Below are 15,987 nucleotides of genomic sequence, written 5' to 3' on the forward strand. Positions count from 1 at the left end.
ACCATGTGTAGTCTGTCCTGTGTAGTCTACCATGTGTAGTCTGTCCTGTGTAGTCTACCATGTGTAGTTTGTCCTGTCTAGTCTACCATGTGTAGTCTGTCCTGTCTAGTCTACCATGTGTAATCTGTCCTGTCTAGTCTACCATGTGTAGTCTGTCCTGTCTAGTCTACCATGTGTAGTCTGTCCTGTCTAGTCTACCATGTGTAGTCTGCCCTGTCTAGTCTGTCCTGTCTATTCTGCCCTGTCTAGTCTACCATATGTAGTCTGCCCTGTCTAGTCTGTCCTGTCTATTCTGCCCTGTCTAGTCTACCATGTGTAGTCTGCCCTGTCTAGTCTACCATGTGTAATCTGCCCTGTCTAGTCTACCATGTGTAGTCTGTCCTGTCTATTCTGCCCTGTCTAGTCTACCATGTGTAGTCTGTCCTGTCTATTCTGCCCTGTCTAGTCTACCATGTGTAATCTGCCCTGTCTAGTCTGCCATGTGTAGTCTGCCTTGTCTAGTCTGCCCTGTGTAGTCTGCCCTGTCTAGTCTGCCATGTGTAGTCTGTCCTGTCTAGTCTGCCATGTGTAGTCTGTCCTGTCTAGTCTGTCCTGTCTATTCTGCCCTGTCTAGTCTGCCATGTGTAGTCTGCCTTGTCTAGTCTGCCCTGTCTGGTCTGTTATTTGCAAAGTGTTTTAGGCTCAGGTTTAGTCTCATCTTTGCTCTGTATCGTTCACTTCTGGTCTGTTCTCCTTGGCTTTTTCCTTTGTGTCATTGTCCATTTCATGAACTTTGATAAGGTGGCAGAAATTGTGGATTTTATTTATTGTGTGTTAGACTTGTTTACTCCTTTAAATAATGTTAGATGCTGTTCTGATATGCAGTCAGTTGCTGAGTTACCTGGATGGAGTATAAACTGACAACATTTCTGATTAGGGTGAGTACTGTTGCGATCAAATTATGTAAATTTTAAGAAAATACAGTAGTGGCGCTTCACCACATTGGAGTCTGGCCTCCAGACTTCATGTTAATTTTGCATTGTGAGCAGTGGTGGGCAGTCACTGCTACCACAGAAGGTGTTTCGCCATATAGTAAATGATGAGCACAGTGAAGCCTGAGGCCTACAGTGATACTCAGTACTTAGTGAAGTACTGAGGCCTACTTAGTGATACTCAGGGTCACCTGACACATCAGTATTAATCCTCATAGAGGGTCATCTTTATTTTATAAAGATACAAGGGTGAGGTTTTAAATAGTCCATCCAAGTCCCACACAGCTCTGTAGTAGAACAACCAGCTTTTGAATGTCAGTCTGTCCATAGGTCCACAAATCCCACACTAGTAGGAATTGTAGAACTATTTAAAAACATTTTTATTACTTCTTCAAGAGAACATACTCATTTTCTCCCCTATCTTCTACATCTACCTGCCCATTTTGTATCCACCAGTACCAGTAGTGCTGCCTGCTCATTTTTAGGTGTGGGGCCATCTATTGGAGTATGTTAGATCTACCAGGGTCACATCTTTAAAGAAAGCTGATTTTTCCTCTTCCAGCAGATTTCAGTTACCAATAGCTCCTCAGCTAGGGGTGGGACTTCTTGTCCACCTCATCTCTCCCTTCTGTGATTTTTCTCTGGTACCGGTCTTGTCACAACTGCTGTGAATGTATGTGTACAACTGTCCTGTTAGTTCAGAAAATACTGTTTTAGTCACCTAGCACATCTGGCTCTTCCTTTCTCTCTGCTCCCTCTTACACTAAGATCCTGAACCATGGGAAGAGGAAGAGTGTCTGCAGATGTCTCACGTAGGGCCAAGCACTCCACTGTCACTCTGCTCTTGCAGGAATGTGACTTGGGATTTTGTCTGTTACAAATAGTGTGACATATGTTACATGCATGCAGTGTATGTGCCTAGGGCTTAAGTTGCTAATCTGTAGTAGCCTTTGCCTGTCTTCAGTTTCTATAGACAACGACAAACCATCTTCAAGCCGCACTGTGCAAGGTCTTTACTTGGACAGTGGTTTACAGGGATCCTTCCTCCTCATCTTTACATAATGATATATTTTGACTTTCAGCAATGTGGTGTTCATCTTTTTTGTTGTTGTTAGTACTAAAGCTGGGTACCACTTCATGAGCCTTAGACTTTCTTCTGTAGTGTGCAAGCCTACACTGAGCTATATCCCTCACCCTAATATTTTCTCTAAAATGCTTGCACAAGCATTTTGCCAGTGTTTAAGTATGTTGTTTTTCTGATGTCTGGCAGTTGGTGTGTAACTTCTGTGTTTTGGACTTTGTTGTTAATGTGTGACTTTTTTTCTGATGTCTGGTGGTTGGTCTGTAGCATCTGTCTGTGTTTTGGATTGTTGTTCATGTATGATATTTCCTGTTCTGGCACAGTTTTTCCCCCTCATGTCTTAGTTGAAAGTCTATGTCTTAAAGTCATCTATAGTTGATGATGAATACTTATCTTAAGCTGTCCTTCTGTGAGATAATGAGGGTTTTCTCTGGGTTCTGTTTAAAAGCATTTCTTTTTTTCCATTGAACACATAGATCTCCATACCTCCTGGGTTAGTTTCCATAGGACAGTGTTCAGTTCCATCTCTTCTTCCATGAAGTACCAGTTTGATCCAGTTAGGTATATTCTTTAATCCACTGAATTTTCACCATAGCTGTGGATACTGTTTTATCCCTTAGTCTCTTGAGTTTCTTGGTTAGACTGATCAGGAGTCATTGCCTTTAGAATCCTCTCCAGTGAGTTTAGGTGAGTGTGCACTAGCAGGCTGCTCTTTCAGCTCTGCAGTCTCCTCTATAGAGGTGTGCTGTGCATATCCATCCCCCACTGCATTTACTATGGCACAACATTTCCTCACAGGAAAGGCAGAAGTGGCCCGTAAGGCAGCCAGAGCAGCCATGGGTGGGATATAGATGGAAAACTGTCAGGAATACCACAGAAGTTACAGAATAAAAGCTGTACATGCTGCAGTTGAGAGAACAACGTTCAGTGCAGAAAAGCCCAGAGAAGGCTTTTCCATAATGACATTGTTTGTGAATCTGGAGAAGGCCATGGCTCCAAGGGACTCCAGCAAGTCCCAGGCGAGGTATATGGTATTGGTGAATGTTATGTGGTAAAGCAGGAACATAGTGAACCTTTCCTGTTGCAACCATGCTGGCAGCCAGAGGCAGATGGACAACTCCTCCACCTCTGGCCCTGAGGGTGCGGGAGGAGAGGGCCTTTCTGCCCCAGTGTTCCACCCCTTGGAGATGATAAATGAAAAGAAGGTGTGTCACAAGTCACCACAGGACAGCATCCAAGTGGGCTACTTGCTGATAGAATTAAAAAGTAAATTGCATTACTAGAAATTTATGCAGTTATTTATTTATTTAATTTTAGTATTTTATTTTATGTGTAGGAATTGTCTCTGTGTATGTATGTGCTCCACGTGAATGCCTGGTACCTAGAGAGGTCAGAAGAAGGCAACGGATCCCCTGGAACTAGAGCTAGAGATGGTTGCACGCCACCATGTGGTTTCTGGGAACTGCACCCCCACCCCCTGTTCTCTGCCCAAATAAGTCCTCTTAACTTCTGAGCCACCCAATTTCTTTAGCCCACCAATACTTTTGATTTGAGACAACGTCTTTATGTAAAACTCAGGCTGGCCTTGAACCCAGGAATCTGCCAGTCTCTGCCTCCCAGAACCGGGATTCAGGATGTTAACCACCACACCTGGCAAACCTGTATAATTCTGTACCACTTCTGGGGCATGTTTGTGCAGCTGCTAGCACATGAAGGTGTTGGTAGAGACCAGAATCAACATGGAATCTTCCTTGTTGATTTTTATTGTAGACAGAGTCTCTCATTGAACCTGGGGCTCACCATTTCTGGTAGACAGCCTGGCTAGTGATCCCCACTCCCTAAGCCACCTGCTTCTTCTGTGCTGGGACTACAGGAGTATGCCACCATGGCAAACTTTTTACTCGGGTGCTGGGGCTCTGAACTTAGGTCCTTGCTTGTACAGCAAGTGCTTTTACCTACTGATCTGGCTCCTCAACCCCAAAGTCTTATTTTTCAGAAGATAGCTTCTGTTTTTTTTTTTGTTGTTGTTGTTGTTTTTTAAAGATTTATTTATTTAATGTGTATGAGTACACTGTAGCTGTACAGATGGCCATGAGCCATCATGTTGTTGCTGGGAATTGAACTCAGGATGGCCCCGCTCGCTCTATCCCTGCTCGCTCTGACAGAATACACTGTAGCTGTCTTCAGCCACACCAGAAGAGGGCGTCAGATCTTATTACGGGTGGTTGTGAGCCACCATGTGGTTGCTGGGATCTGAACTCAAGACCTTTGGAAGAGCAGTCAGTGCTCTTACCCGCTGAGCCATCTCGCCAGCCCGATAGCTTTTGTTTTGATTTTCTAGTTTAATGACGATTTCACGCATCTTGAGTGCCCTCCCCCATTTCCTTGTGATTTTGGATTAGCATTGGTTTATATTGTGGCATAAGTTACCTGAAAGAATCTGTACCGTATCCAGTTGTGGGTTCTATCAAGCTTAGTTTATAAACATTTCCTAATGAGATGGGCTGTGGTGATCTACACATAGGAATGCTTAAATGGTTGCTCCTCCTCCACCACCCCCCCTTTCGGTTTTAGAATTTGATTTGCTCTTACTTTATGGAACTGACGTTTATTGTGCAAGTTTTGCAAAAAAGGAACTTTATCCAAGTTTGAAGATTGGCTGGCTGTAGAATAATAGGCAGTGTTTTCAGAAAACACATCTCCTTCCTTCAGGGAAAAGTTTAAAGCTTTCTTTCTTAAACTATATCTTTATTCTTTGAGAATTCATACAACTTTTTTGACATGCTAAAACATGCATAACACGATTTGCTATCATAACCCATTTTAGGTGGCTCAGTGGTAGTAGATGGATATATGCGCTGTGCCTCCCCATGTGGGCCATGGGAAATGCTGTCTGCTGCCGCTGAGCCTGTGCCCTCCTGGAAGAGCTGGGCCAGGCTCTGGAATCCTGGGCCGGCGGGACTGTGCTTGCCCCTCATTAGTATGCTCGGCAAAGCTGGTGCACAGGTCTGGTTTTAGCTCTGTCTGATTTGTAACTTTTAGACTTTTGCTGTTTCCTCTTTTAATTTGTAGTTTTTAAGTTTGAAGCTCAGTTAGATCTGAAAGAGCTCCAGAGACATAAGACGCAGCACACAGTTGTGCCCATGCTGCACTTGATGGTTCACAGCTTTTGGCCACAAGCACTGTCACTACTCCCTCGGAAAGAAGGACTGCAATGCCGAGGAGACAGGCGGAGAAGTTTTGCAGCATTCTTGAAGACAGCTGTGAGTGTAGCTCCTAAGATACTAACCAGCTCTTTCTGTATTTGTTATCTTTCATAGGCAGGAGTGCATGTTGGGAGAGTCAGCTCGCAAAAGTATGGAATCCGATCCAGAGGACTTTTCTGATGAAACAAATACAGAGAATCTCTACGGCACCTCACCCCCAAGCACACCTCGACAGATGAAACGCCTGTCAGCCAAACACCAGAGGAACAGTGCAGGGAGGCCGGCCAGCCGATCCAACTTAAAAGGTAAGCCTGTCACTTAAAAGATCCATGGGAAAGGGTGTGGCCGGTGTGGGGCATCACCTGGATGTGACTGTAGTGATCAAGTCTTTGACAGTGTTAGTGACCCCTCTGTTTTCAATTGTATCTCAGTGCTGGCGATAGGGTTGTTATTTTGACATAGCATCACAGGCTATGCTGCTAGCAGAAGGGGCAGGTGATTATCCAGGGCAGGAGGCTTTGTTCTGAGTTGTGCTTTAAGTCTTTTGAGGCCGTGGTAGAGGCTGCAAACCCAAGGTGGCTAGATGCTACATGGGTGGCCCGCAGTTAACCCTTTTTATCTCTCGATGAGGCTTCTGAGTTCTTTTCTCTGGCAGTGGTATCTTGGGCATCTGGGAGGAGACAGCCAGGCTGAATTCTGGAACCAGCCAAGGCCTCTATCTTCTGCCAGAGGCTCAGTGTGTAGGGCTCTTGCATGCTAAGCCGCTGCCAGATGGGACTTTGTATCTGAGAGCCGCTGAGGGAGCCTAGATGGTACCCCAAATCCAGGAGCCATGGAGGGAACCTAGAAGGTACTCATATCTGAGAGCCATGGAGAGAACATAGATGGTACCCAGATCTGAGCTCCACGGAGATAGCCTATCCTTTCCTGTCCTCTTTATGTAGCATCTCAGAGCCCAGCTACGTCCTGTCCCTTGATGCTGACAACATGGTTCTTCGTGCTTCTTCCTTCCTCCCAGCTCCTCCTAACTCTCTTTCCCAAGGTGGGTGAATGGGACTATACCAAGCTTCTGGCTCATTGTACCCTCATATGGCTTACCACTCCAGTCACAGAAATCTAGGGGTTTTAGAGTTTTCTGTTCAATTCAGAAAGGACGGAAAAGGGGCATCGTCTCTTTTCCTTCTCAACTGCTTTGAATCATGTTATTTCATAAAATTGTAAAGTTTTAGGGGTGGGAAGGGTCTCAGTCATCTACATGTCTGCTGTTTTCAAATGAAGCAGCTAATCCTCTTGGGCCTTTAGATTCACAGCTGTCTGATGCTGATCCTTAGTCATTTCTTTCTTACTGCCGAGGATTACATATTGTCTGAGAAGCTTAGAAACACAAACAGAAAAGCCATTGAGACTACAGAAAACCTGGGCTCCTGGAGTGCATAAGCCTGCTGTGCCTGCTCGTGTGCCTTACCCTGTGTTTACTGTTGACGACTGTCTTCTGTGCTTAGAGTTTTATGAGCTGCTTACGCCTCAGCGTGACTTACGCTCCCAGCTTCTCTGTGTGCAGTGTCATCATCATCTGCACTTTGTCTCTTCATAGTGACTGAGCTCTGGGTTTCTGCTTCACATGTTCTTGGGAGTGTGTTAGAAAGCAGCTCCACTCCACATGTGCGAGCCTGCTAGTTATTTGTTGTCAAAAATCTTGTTCATACACACCAAGAACAGGTGTAGTGAGGGGCCCATTTAGGCAAGTGTGCAGTCCTGCTACCTTTGCATTGTGACAGTCCGGTAGCCCCTGAGACCTCGTCTGCCCTCAGAACTTAGCTGTGTAGTGTGGTGCACAAGCATCCACTAGGTGCCAGCTTGCATGGTTTCCAGTCTGGCTGATGGGCATTCTGGGAATGCAACCACTGGGTGCCATTCTTTATCTGTAAAATCATGTGTTTGTTTGTTTGTTTGTTTTATGTGTATTGAGGGTTAAGATAAAAATCAGATTCTTATGTTGTTTCTGTCTTCTTTTTAATTGGCTGTTTGTGGTCACGTGGTTTGTTGCCTGCATCTTTCTTCCTACCCACGTCTCCTCACTGCTGCTTCTGCAGTTGTTGTTGCTCTTTACTCTTCCTTTCTCCCGGATTCATCTTTTCTCCCCCCCACCCCCAGTCCCACTCTGCCCTCGTTTCTCTCCTTCAGTCTTCCCACTGAGTCACAGTTTGAGTGACCGCACAGGCATGTCCTGTTTTAGAGGATGAATAAGACAGTCCCGTCTCCTGCACACAAGTGTGGGCTGGTGTGGTCGGGCGCATGGAGGTCATCGGGGGTCCACACAGGACCCGGTATTGAGAAGCCCTGGTGGAAGACTTCTGGAACAAGTGACATTTGTGCTGTGACTTACAGGCTGAGTCAGGGTGTCAGACTGGTGTATGATTCATAACGATCTCTTGGTCCCTCTGTATTTGGAAGAGCTTCTTAGAATTGATCTGACTGCTCAGATTTATTTTCAGAGCTTTCCAAGGAGCCATGAAGTGGCGCATTACTCCTGCCTTACAGTGAGTGGGTCTGTGAGTCACACCGTTAACTTTAGGCTGCAGTCAAAGTTGGACTCAGCTTTTGGACAGAGAAGTTGCTGATGAGATCCCATTATTCTGCTTACCTACTGCCCTTTATAAACCACCCTGAAACTCTGTATGACAGTGTAGCTACTCATTGCTCACGATTCTGTCACTCACGTGTGTAGGCAGAGTAGAAGGTCATCTGCCCATGGTGTCTGGACCCTTAGCTGGAGCAGTTCCATTGACTGGAAATAGGGCTTACTTAGTTCGGCTAGGGCCCTGACTCTGAGCCCTTAGCCCCTCTCCACATGGTATCTGCCACATCTCAGATGTCCCAGGTGGCTCCCTTGCAAGCACACTGTTTTCTCTCTCTGTGATCATGTGCATGGCCTGGATGCATGCAGAGTGTCTTGGTCCCTGAGGAGCTGAGCCTCTCATGTGGTACCCAGCTTCTATCAGAGCAAGGGTTCTAAGAGTCTCCTGTGTAAGCTCTTGAGACTGCCTTGGAAGTCCTACAGCACCCTTTCTGTGAGCCTTACTAGACAGTGCCTTCCACATGCTCTGTGGGAGGGACTGCACAGGGCAGTATCCAGAGGTTTGGCTCATTAGCTGCCTTAGGAGACTTGCCCCGCATGCCTCCCTGTAATGCTCTGGGGGAATTGGCAAGCTATTCTGCTGCCTTTCCAGATTCTCTGGAATCTCTTGCTCATAAATGCCAGAAACGTGGAGGGGAGTGCAAAGCCCTAAGTCACTGAGAGCAGAGTTCACATGGGGATGCATCACCACTCGAACTGCAGTGGAAACCCTTGTTATGGATGTGATTTCTGAAGTGTTATCTCAAGCTCAGCTTGAGGCTACTGACGCCATAGGTTTGTTTTTCAGGGATTCCAAGTTCAGATCATGAAGATCTGCTCTCTGGTACCTATGTGGGATTAGAAGGTTGGCTCTTACTGAAATTACTTGGTGGAAGTGCTGAGTCCTACAGTTTCCCACCAGTAACTAACTGTTGGAATGGTAAACTCAAACAGGAGACATCAGAGGTGAAACACTGGCCTCAAGATGAACTGTGCATCCTAGTGGGCTCTGCACTATAAAGCTGCACCATCACAGGGCTTGCAAACTTGCAGAATGGAGGAAGACCGCCGTTGCTACTACACAGTAGGCGAGGCTGCCATTCTGCATCAGCCATTTGAACTCACACTTTTTTAGGATAACTGTAACCTTTCCTGATGGGCTTTCCCCCATATTTTCTTTTTTTTCTTTTTTTTTTTTTTTGGGGGGGGGGGTTCGAGACAGGGTTTCTCTGTATAGCTCTGGCTGTCCTAGAACTCACTCTGTAGACCAGGCTGGCCTCAAACTCAGAAATCCTCCTGCCTCTGCCTCCCAAGTGCTGGGATTAAAGGCATGCATCACCACCGCCCAGCCCATATTTTCAAATAAGCATTCCTGCTGTATCTTTGTACACATGTGGAGTTATTTTTGGAGACCAACTGCTCAGTGGTGGAGCTGCTGTATTGGAAAGTATGTGTATTTGAGTTGATAGGTAGTGTCCTGCTGGTCCTCAGGAGGACTATTCCTGCTTCTACTCCTAGCAGTGTGTACATGCCCTGCTTGCTTGTGTTGTCTGCACTATTAGCCTGCTGTAGCTGCTTAAATATGCTTGTTTATAATAGAATAGTAGAAGAGGAATTGACCATTGCAGTTAAATACATTAAGGCGTGTGAAATTTATTAGAAAAAGGAGGCTGGATATCAATACCAGTATAGATGCAATGCGTATCTAAACACACGAGTGTTTGCATACCAGCTACTTGAAGCACAGCATTTAAGGAAATGCAGCTTTGAACAAAAAGCGAGGAATAGACGAGAAGCCAACTCATCTGAGTTGTTCTTTGTGTCATTCATTATTGTAGTGACTCTGAAGCCGGAAAGAATGGGTGAGCACTGCATTGCTATTTGTGGACATCTATAATTCCATCAGATTCTCAAATGCAGTCGTCACCCAGAAAAGGTTAAGGAGCACTGACCTGGGGGGGAGATGGTCAGTGGTTAGGAGGGCTTTCTGCTCTTGCAGAAGACACAAGTTCAGTGCCCAGCACCCACATCAGACAGCCTCACAACTGCAGTTTACAGTCCTGGAGATCTCATATCCTCTCTGGACTCCTCAGGCTCCTGCACACATGTGGCACACACATGTATAACATAAATAAAAGAATAATAAATCTTTTTAAAGGCTAATTATTAACCCAGAATTTGTCACATGCCAACAAGATTCTCTTTTCAAAATGGCTCACCCGAGATGTGTCACACTCCATGCATGAAGGTGTCAAATAGCTAGTGAGCTCAAATTCATTGCAGCAGCTTCAGTCTATGTTCCTGGAACAAAGCACTCCCAACTTCAGCCATATATGTGAGTGTTTCAAAACACTGACTTATAAGGTCCATAGCAAGGGTGTTTGTGTGATTTGAACTGTTGCTGTCTCAGCTGTTTGAAATCCCTATTTAGCTTAAACTATAAAATGAGTCCTTTCTCTCTTCTGTTATATTATAAAGGAAACAGAGATTTGAGGATGAATTTTTGACAGTCAAAAAAAGTTTGACTATCTTTTTCTTAAACCAACCCTAAGAGGAAACATACATTTGGCTGATCACTGTTCGAACCTCATTAAAATCTTAAATGCTAAAGTATGGCCAAGATTTATCACTACCCAAAATGTAATCATTTATTTATATATTTATTTGAGGCAGAGTCTCATTATGCAACCCTGGCTGGATTGAAACTCACTAAGTAGACCACGCTGGCCTTGAACTCACGGGACTCTGCCTACCTCAGCCTCTGATGCTGCAACTAAAGATATGCATCAGTGTGTCAACTCTGAAATACTCCTTTTCAGAGCTGCTCTCTGTCTTGGACTTCTTGTTGATTTCAGAGGATTTAGTATTAACAATAAACAGAGCAAACAACTTGTTGATTAGCAGTGGGCTCTGGGTGGATTAAAAGGTTATCAGTGATGTCACTGGGGAAAGACAACTAGCCAGTGCTTGGGTGGCTTCTGTATCAAAAAGCTCTGGTGTTCCTAGGTCTCCCGTAGTTGCTAGGTTTCTCCTTTGGGGAGGCCTGTCTGGCACATCTGTTTACTCACACCATTGCAAATACAACATCTGAAAGCACAGCTATGTAGATTGAGCAACTAACCCCACCCCTATCTCCACCCCCATCCCCACCCCCAATCTGGCCACTAGTGGTATAACTGGCATTTACATGTGGCTAGACTGGGGCTTAGGTCTCTTTTCTGTTTGAATTCTACTGTAATATGTGAATATATGTGTGGGCACGTGCACACACACACACACACACACACATTAAATGTCAACTTGTCTCTTGTTGTTTTGAGGAAAAGGTAATTGTTTGTCTCATATTGCCTCTTTCCCTATTCGCTTTCCGCCACACTCTGTAAATCCAAGTGTAAATAAAACCACTGCTTGGTGTAAATGCACATTTCAAACAGTTGTGTAAAACACACGCTTGTATTAAATGGTAAGCTCAGCTGGATTTGTGTGTATACAGTGTGACCTACAAGCATTTTAGTTTTCAGGCCTGCTAAAAGGAGATTATGTCTACAGAGAAAGGTAGAATCATGCCCCCAAGCCCATGGGACTTTTAATTGTTGAAGTAATCATCTACTTGAAATAGGTTCATCTCATGTTTTCATGTTTTGCCTCTTGGTAGATACAATATAGATCAGGACATAATGTTTGCATTGTAGAAGATCATGAACAATTAAAAAAATTTAGTTTTAAATAGCAAATGACACACATTCTGTGACTGCTGCTAATGATGCATGCTACGTTCGTTTTATAAAGTGTGTGTGTGGGGGGGGGGGGTAGAGGGACAGACAAAGACAGAGAGACAGAGAGACCGAGCATGCATACATGCCTTTGTGAGGCCAGAGGTCAAGGTTGAGCATCCTGAGACACTTTGCACCTTCCTTTTTGAGGCACAGAACCTGGAGTGCACAGAGTTAGCTAGGCTAAGTGCTAAGGGAGCCCTGGAGATCCCTCTGTTCTCACCCTGAGCTGGGGTTACAGGCGCCAGCTGCCGTGCCCAGCATTTTGCATGGATGCTAGGGATCTGCACGCAGGTCCTCAAGCTTGTACAACAAATGTTTTGCCAGCCAAGCGTCTCCCCAACTCAAGTTTTTTCTCTTTAAATCTTAAGCCCCACTAATGAAATTGTTTTTGTTTCATACTTTTTATTTTCTCTCACCTTAGACTGTTTATCAGGATGCACATTCTTGCTCATACACAACTCTCCCCAGTCCTCAGCGCCTCTTCTCCATGCCTTTCCTCGGAGCTGAAATCCATGGCCTCTTCAGTGCTGGGGTCTCTGGGTTCCTCTCTTGACCCATCAGCCTCATTTTATTTTGCAACAGCTAGCCCCACATAGTTGTATCAAAGGCGTCTCAGATCAGTGCTCTGGTCACCAACGAGACAGGGTCTGTCTGCAGAGCTACACACAGTGCATTCAGCATTCTCTGTCTGTGGTAATAAAGTAGTGTATGAATTTGATAGCCTGAAAAACAAAGCTTTGTGAAGGAAATCCTAGAAAGACCTGTCCTTTCTGTCCTACTTGTCCTTCAGCCTGGCTGGCTTAGTGCTGTTAAAATGTAAACAAAAAGGCAGAGGTGTGACATGGGATCAGTGGAACCTTTTCACTGGCTAGAAGGAAGTGTGCAAGGCTTCCTGTTTGCATTGACTTTGAGTGACTTCTGTGATTGGTCTGTGTGTCTTCTGCCCTGTTCCCCTTCAGTTTCAAATGTTAATGCTCATTCTTCTGTGACAGAAGAGAGCAAGAGATGAAATCTGCGGGTTTTGCTCATTACTATCTTCTGCTTTGTATGAAAGAATCTTGAGGGGCCTTAAGCATTCCTCAAGTTTTGCATGTGTGCAGTGTGCATGGGTGTTTGCATGTGTGGGGGCACATTTGTATGTTTAGATGTGTACTCATGCGTGTGTCAATGCATGTGGAGGGCAGAGGTCAACCCCTGGGTTCTTCCTTCATCGTTCTGCAGTTCCTTTATTGCAGGAGGGTCTCTTGCTAAACCTGAAGCTCATGAATTCAGTGGCACTCCCTGGCTACTGGTCTTAGAGACCATCCCTTGCCACCACCAGGCAGCACTGGCTAACAGGCAGCCATCGTGCTTACCTGACTTAGACATGGGTTTTAGGGATCCAGTCTACTTGAGTGGCATTTGGACGCCACGCCATCTCATCCCATCAGGAAGAATAGAGATTGGAGAGATTTAAATGATCTGCTTCTAATTGAACATATTTTGTTAAGACAGAGGCAGGGATTGGCTGTTCTCTTGAACTCAGTCGCCGTCACATGTTTCAGGCCATTTCCCATTCTTCACATTGAAGGTGGTTACATCAGATAAGGTGCTCAGGATATTTTGTAGTGTTGAATTTGACAGTCTGTTCAGCAACTGTAAGAATAAACGAACACAAGGATAATATAGCAAGAAAAATGAAAACAGTCATTAAAACCTTACAGGGTGTTGTATTGTGATTATTTTCAAGTTTTGTCTTATGGAATGTCTCTTTTTCACAGCAATAGCCTGAGTGTAAATTTATGTGAGTATTTGGTTTACAACAGTGACTAGCTTCATATTTTAGAGTTTTATACTGTTTTGTTGTTTTTCTTTTTAATAGAAAAAACGAACACACCAAGTCAGTCTCTACATAAAGATTCGGGGAAGGGAGTGGAATCTGTGGAAGAATACAGCTACAAGCAGGAGAAGAAGATTCGAGCGACTCTGAGAACAACAGAGCGAGACCATAAGAAAAATGCACAGTGCTCGTTCATGTTGGACTCGGTGGCTGGGTCTTTGCCAAAAAAATCGATTCCAGATGTGGATCTCAATAAGCCTTACCTCAGCCTCGGCTGTAGCAATGCCAAGCTTCCCGTCTCTATGCCCATGCCTATAGCCAGAACTGCACGGCAGACTTCTCGGACTGACTGCCCAGCAGACCGGTTAAAGTTCTTTGAAACACTGCGCCTTTTGTTAAAGCTTACCTCAGTCTCGAAGAAGAAGGACAGGGAGCAAAGGGGACAAGAGAATACGGCTGCTTTCTGGTTCAACCGATCAAACGAACTGATTTGGTTAGAGCTCCAGGCCTGGCATGCGGGCCGCACCATCAATGACCAGGACCTCTTTCTGTATACAGCCCGCCAAGCCATCCCAGACATTATCAATGAGATCCTCACATTCAAAGTTAATTATGGGAGCATTGCCTTCGCTAGAAATGGAGCTGGTTTCAATGGTACCTCGGTAGAAGGTCAGTGCAGAACCCCTCACAGGGCAAGCCGTGCAGGCTGCTCAACATACCACGAGCACCTCCAGCGCCAGAGGGTCTCATTTGAGCAGGTGAAGCGGATAATGGAGCTGCTGGAGTACATGGAGGCACTTTATCCGTCCTTGCAGGCTCTGCAGAAGGACTATGAGCGGTACGCCGCAAAGGACTTTGAGGACAGAGTGCAGGCACTCTGCCTGTGGCTAAATATCACAAAAGATTTAAATCAGAAGTTGAGGATTATGGGCACTGTTCTGGGCATCAAGAACTTATCAGACATTGGCTGGCCAGTGTTTGAAATCCCTTCCCCTCGGCCATCCAAAGGCTACGAGCCCGAGGATGAGGTTGAGGACACGGAGGGAGAGCTGAGGGAGCTGGAGAGCGGGAAGGAAGAGAGTGATGAGGAGCTAACTCCCAGTCCGAGGGCGCCAGAGCTCAGGCTGTCTGCAGACACCATCTCAGACAGTCACTCCCAGGGCTGTGTATCCAAGAAGCTTGAGAGGCTGGAGTCGGAGGAGGATTCTGTAGGCTGGGGAACAGCAGACTGTGGCCCTGAAGCCAGCAGGCATTGCTTGACTTCTATCTATAGACCGTTCGTGGACAAAGCACTGAAGCAAATGGGGCTAAGAAAGTTAATTTTACGACTTCATAAGCTAATGAACGGCTCCTTGCAAAGGGCTCGTGTAGCTCTGGTGAAGGGTGACCGTCCAGTGGAGGTAGGTTTCAATTGGTGATGCCCCATTGTCACATCTCAGATCCCTCTTGCTGTGTAGTATTGATCATATGGACTTTAATATTATTACCGTTTCAAGGCAAAAATGGCAGATATGAGTTGCATATATACAATTGCTGCCGTAAAAGTATCATGGTAAAGGGATCAGAATTAATGAATGAAGCACAAGGTGTGTGTGGATGGAAGACACAACCGTATAAAATACCAGTTGGGAAAGGATGAGTTAGGTGTAAAGTGGTCAGGGCCTGGGTGACCACAAGCTGCATATGAGTCAGTAATGTCAGTGTCTACACAGGTATTTTAAAATGGACATGGCACCTAGAGTCACAGATAATCCATTCACTCATTTATTCACTCACTCACTCACCCACTCACTCACTCACTCACTCACCCACTCACTCACTCACTCACTCACTCACTCACCCACTCACCCATTTAGTCATCCTAGCCCTGAGGGCCCATGCCTGTTAGACAGGTGCTCCACCACTGAACTGCATCTCTAGCTCTTTGGATTCTTTGAAAAAGCTCAGTCCTGGCTGTGATATGGCTGAGTGCTAAAGTGCTTGCCACACCTGTGCAAGGCCCTGGGTTCACTCGTGATTTCTAGCATGGCAGGACATGAAAAATGAAACACCAAAGAACCTCAAACAGAACTGGAAACAGTTAACCACGCCACCGAGTAGCAAGCCACATTTCAGTTATGGGATTTTAAAAAGATGCAAATCGTCAAGAAATGTAAAACTTAGCAGAGGAAGAGAGCATGTACATGTTTGGTACAGACAGAACTTGGTTGTTAGTAAATGAATCTTTCACTTTGGAAGACTTTTTTGGGAGGAGCATGGCCATTAGACAAAGTGTGTTGTAATTTGAGTTTGAAAGCATACTTCAGAAATCCAGAATACTGCTCAGGGTGGTAAAATTGGGAAGGGGCGTTTTGTGGGGGCTGACTTAGAGTCTGAAACACAGTGAGTAGGTTTTCTCTTCTTAGTTTTCATGTTCGAATGACTGACAGCAAAAGTTCCCAATCCTGCGAGGTTCCTGGGTTGTTAGTTGGTGATTTCGACTTTAGTAGCCATTGTATATATATATATATATACTTA

General features: G+C 45.3%; 1 protein-coding gene across 2 annotated transcripts in view; it reads left to right on the top strand.

Moving 5' to 3' along the window:
• Map3k4 (mitogen-activated protein kinase kinase kinase 4) overlaps positions 1-15,987 on the top strand; it is an 87,342-nt gene that overhangs the window by 30,357 nt on the left and 40,998 nt on the right. For both annotated transcript variants that reach the window (XM_031355083.1, XM_031355084.1), the window contains exons 2-3: positions 5,373-5,563; positions 13,513-14,870. In XM_031355083.1, coding sequence (XP_031210943.1) covers positions 5,373-5,563; positions 13,513-14,870 — 1,549 coding nt within the window. The remainder of the gene's footprint in view (positions 1-5,372; positions 5,564-13,512; positions 14,871-15,987) is intronic.

Source organism: Mastomys coucha, unplaced genomic scaffold (genome assembly GCF_008632895.1).
Source record: "Mastomys coucha isolate ucsf_1 unplaced genomic scaffold, UCSF_Mcou_1 pScaffold5, whole genome shotgun sequence".
Classification (NCBI taxonomy): Eukaryota; Metazoa; Chordata; class Mammalia; order Rodentia; family Muridae; genus Mastomys; species Mastomys coucha.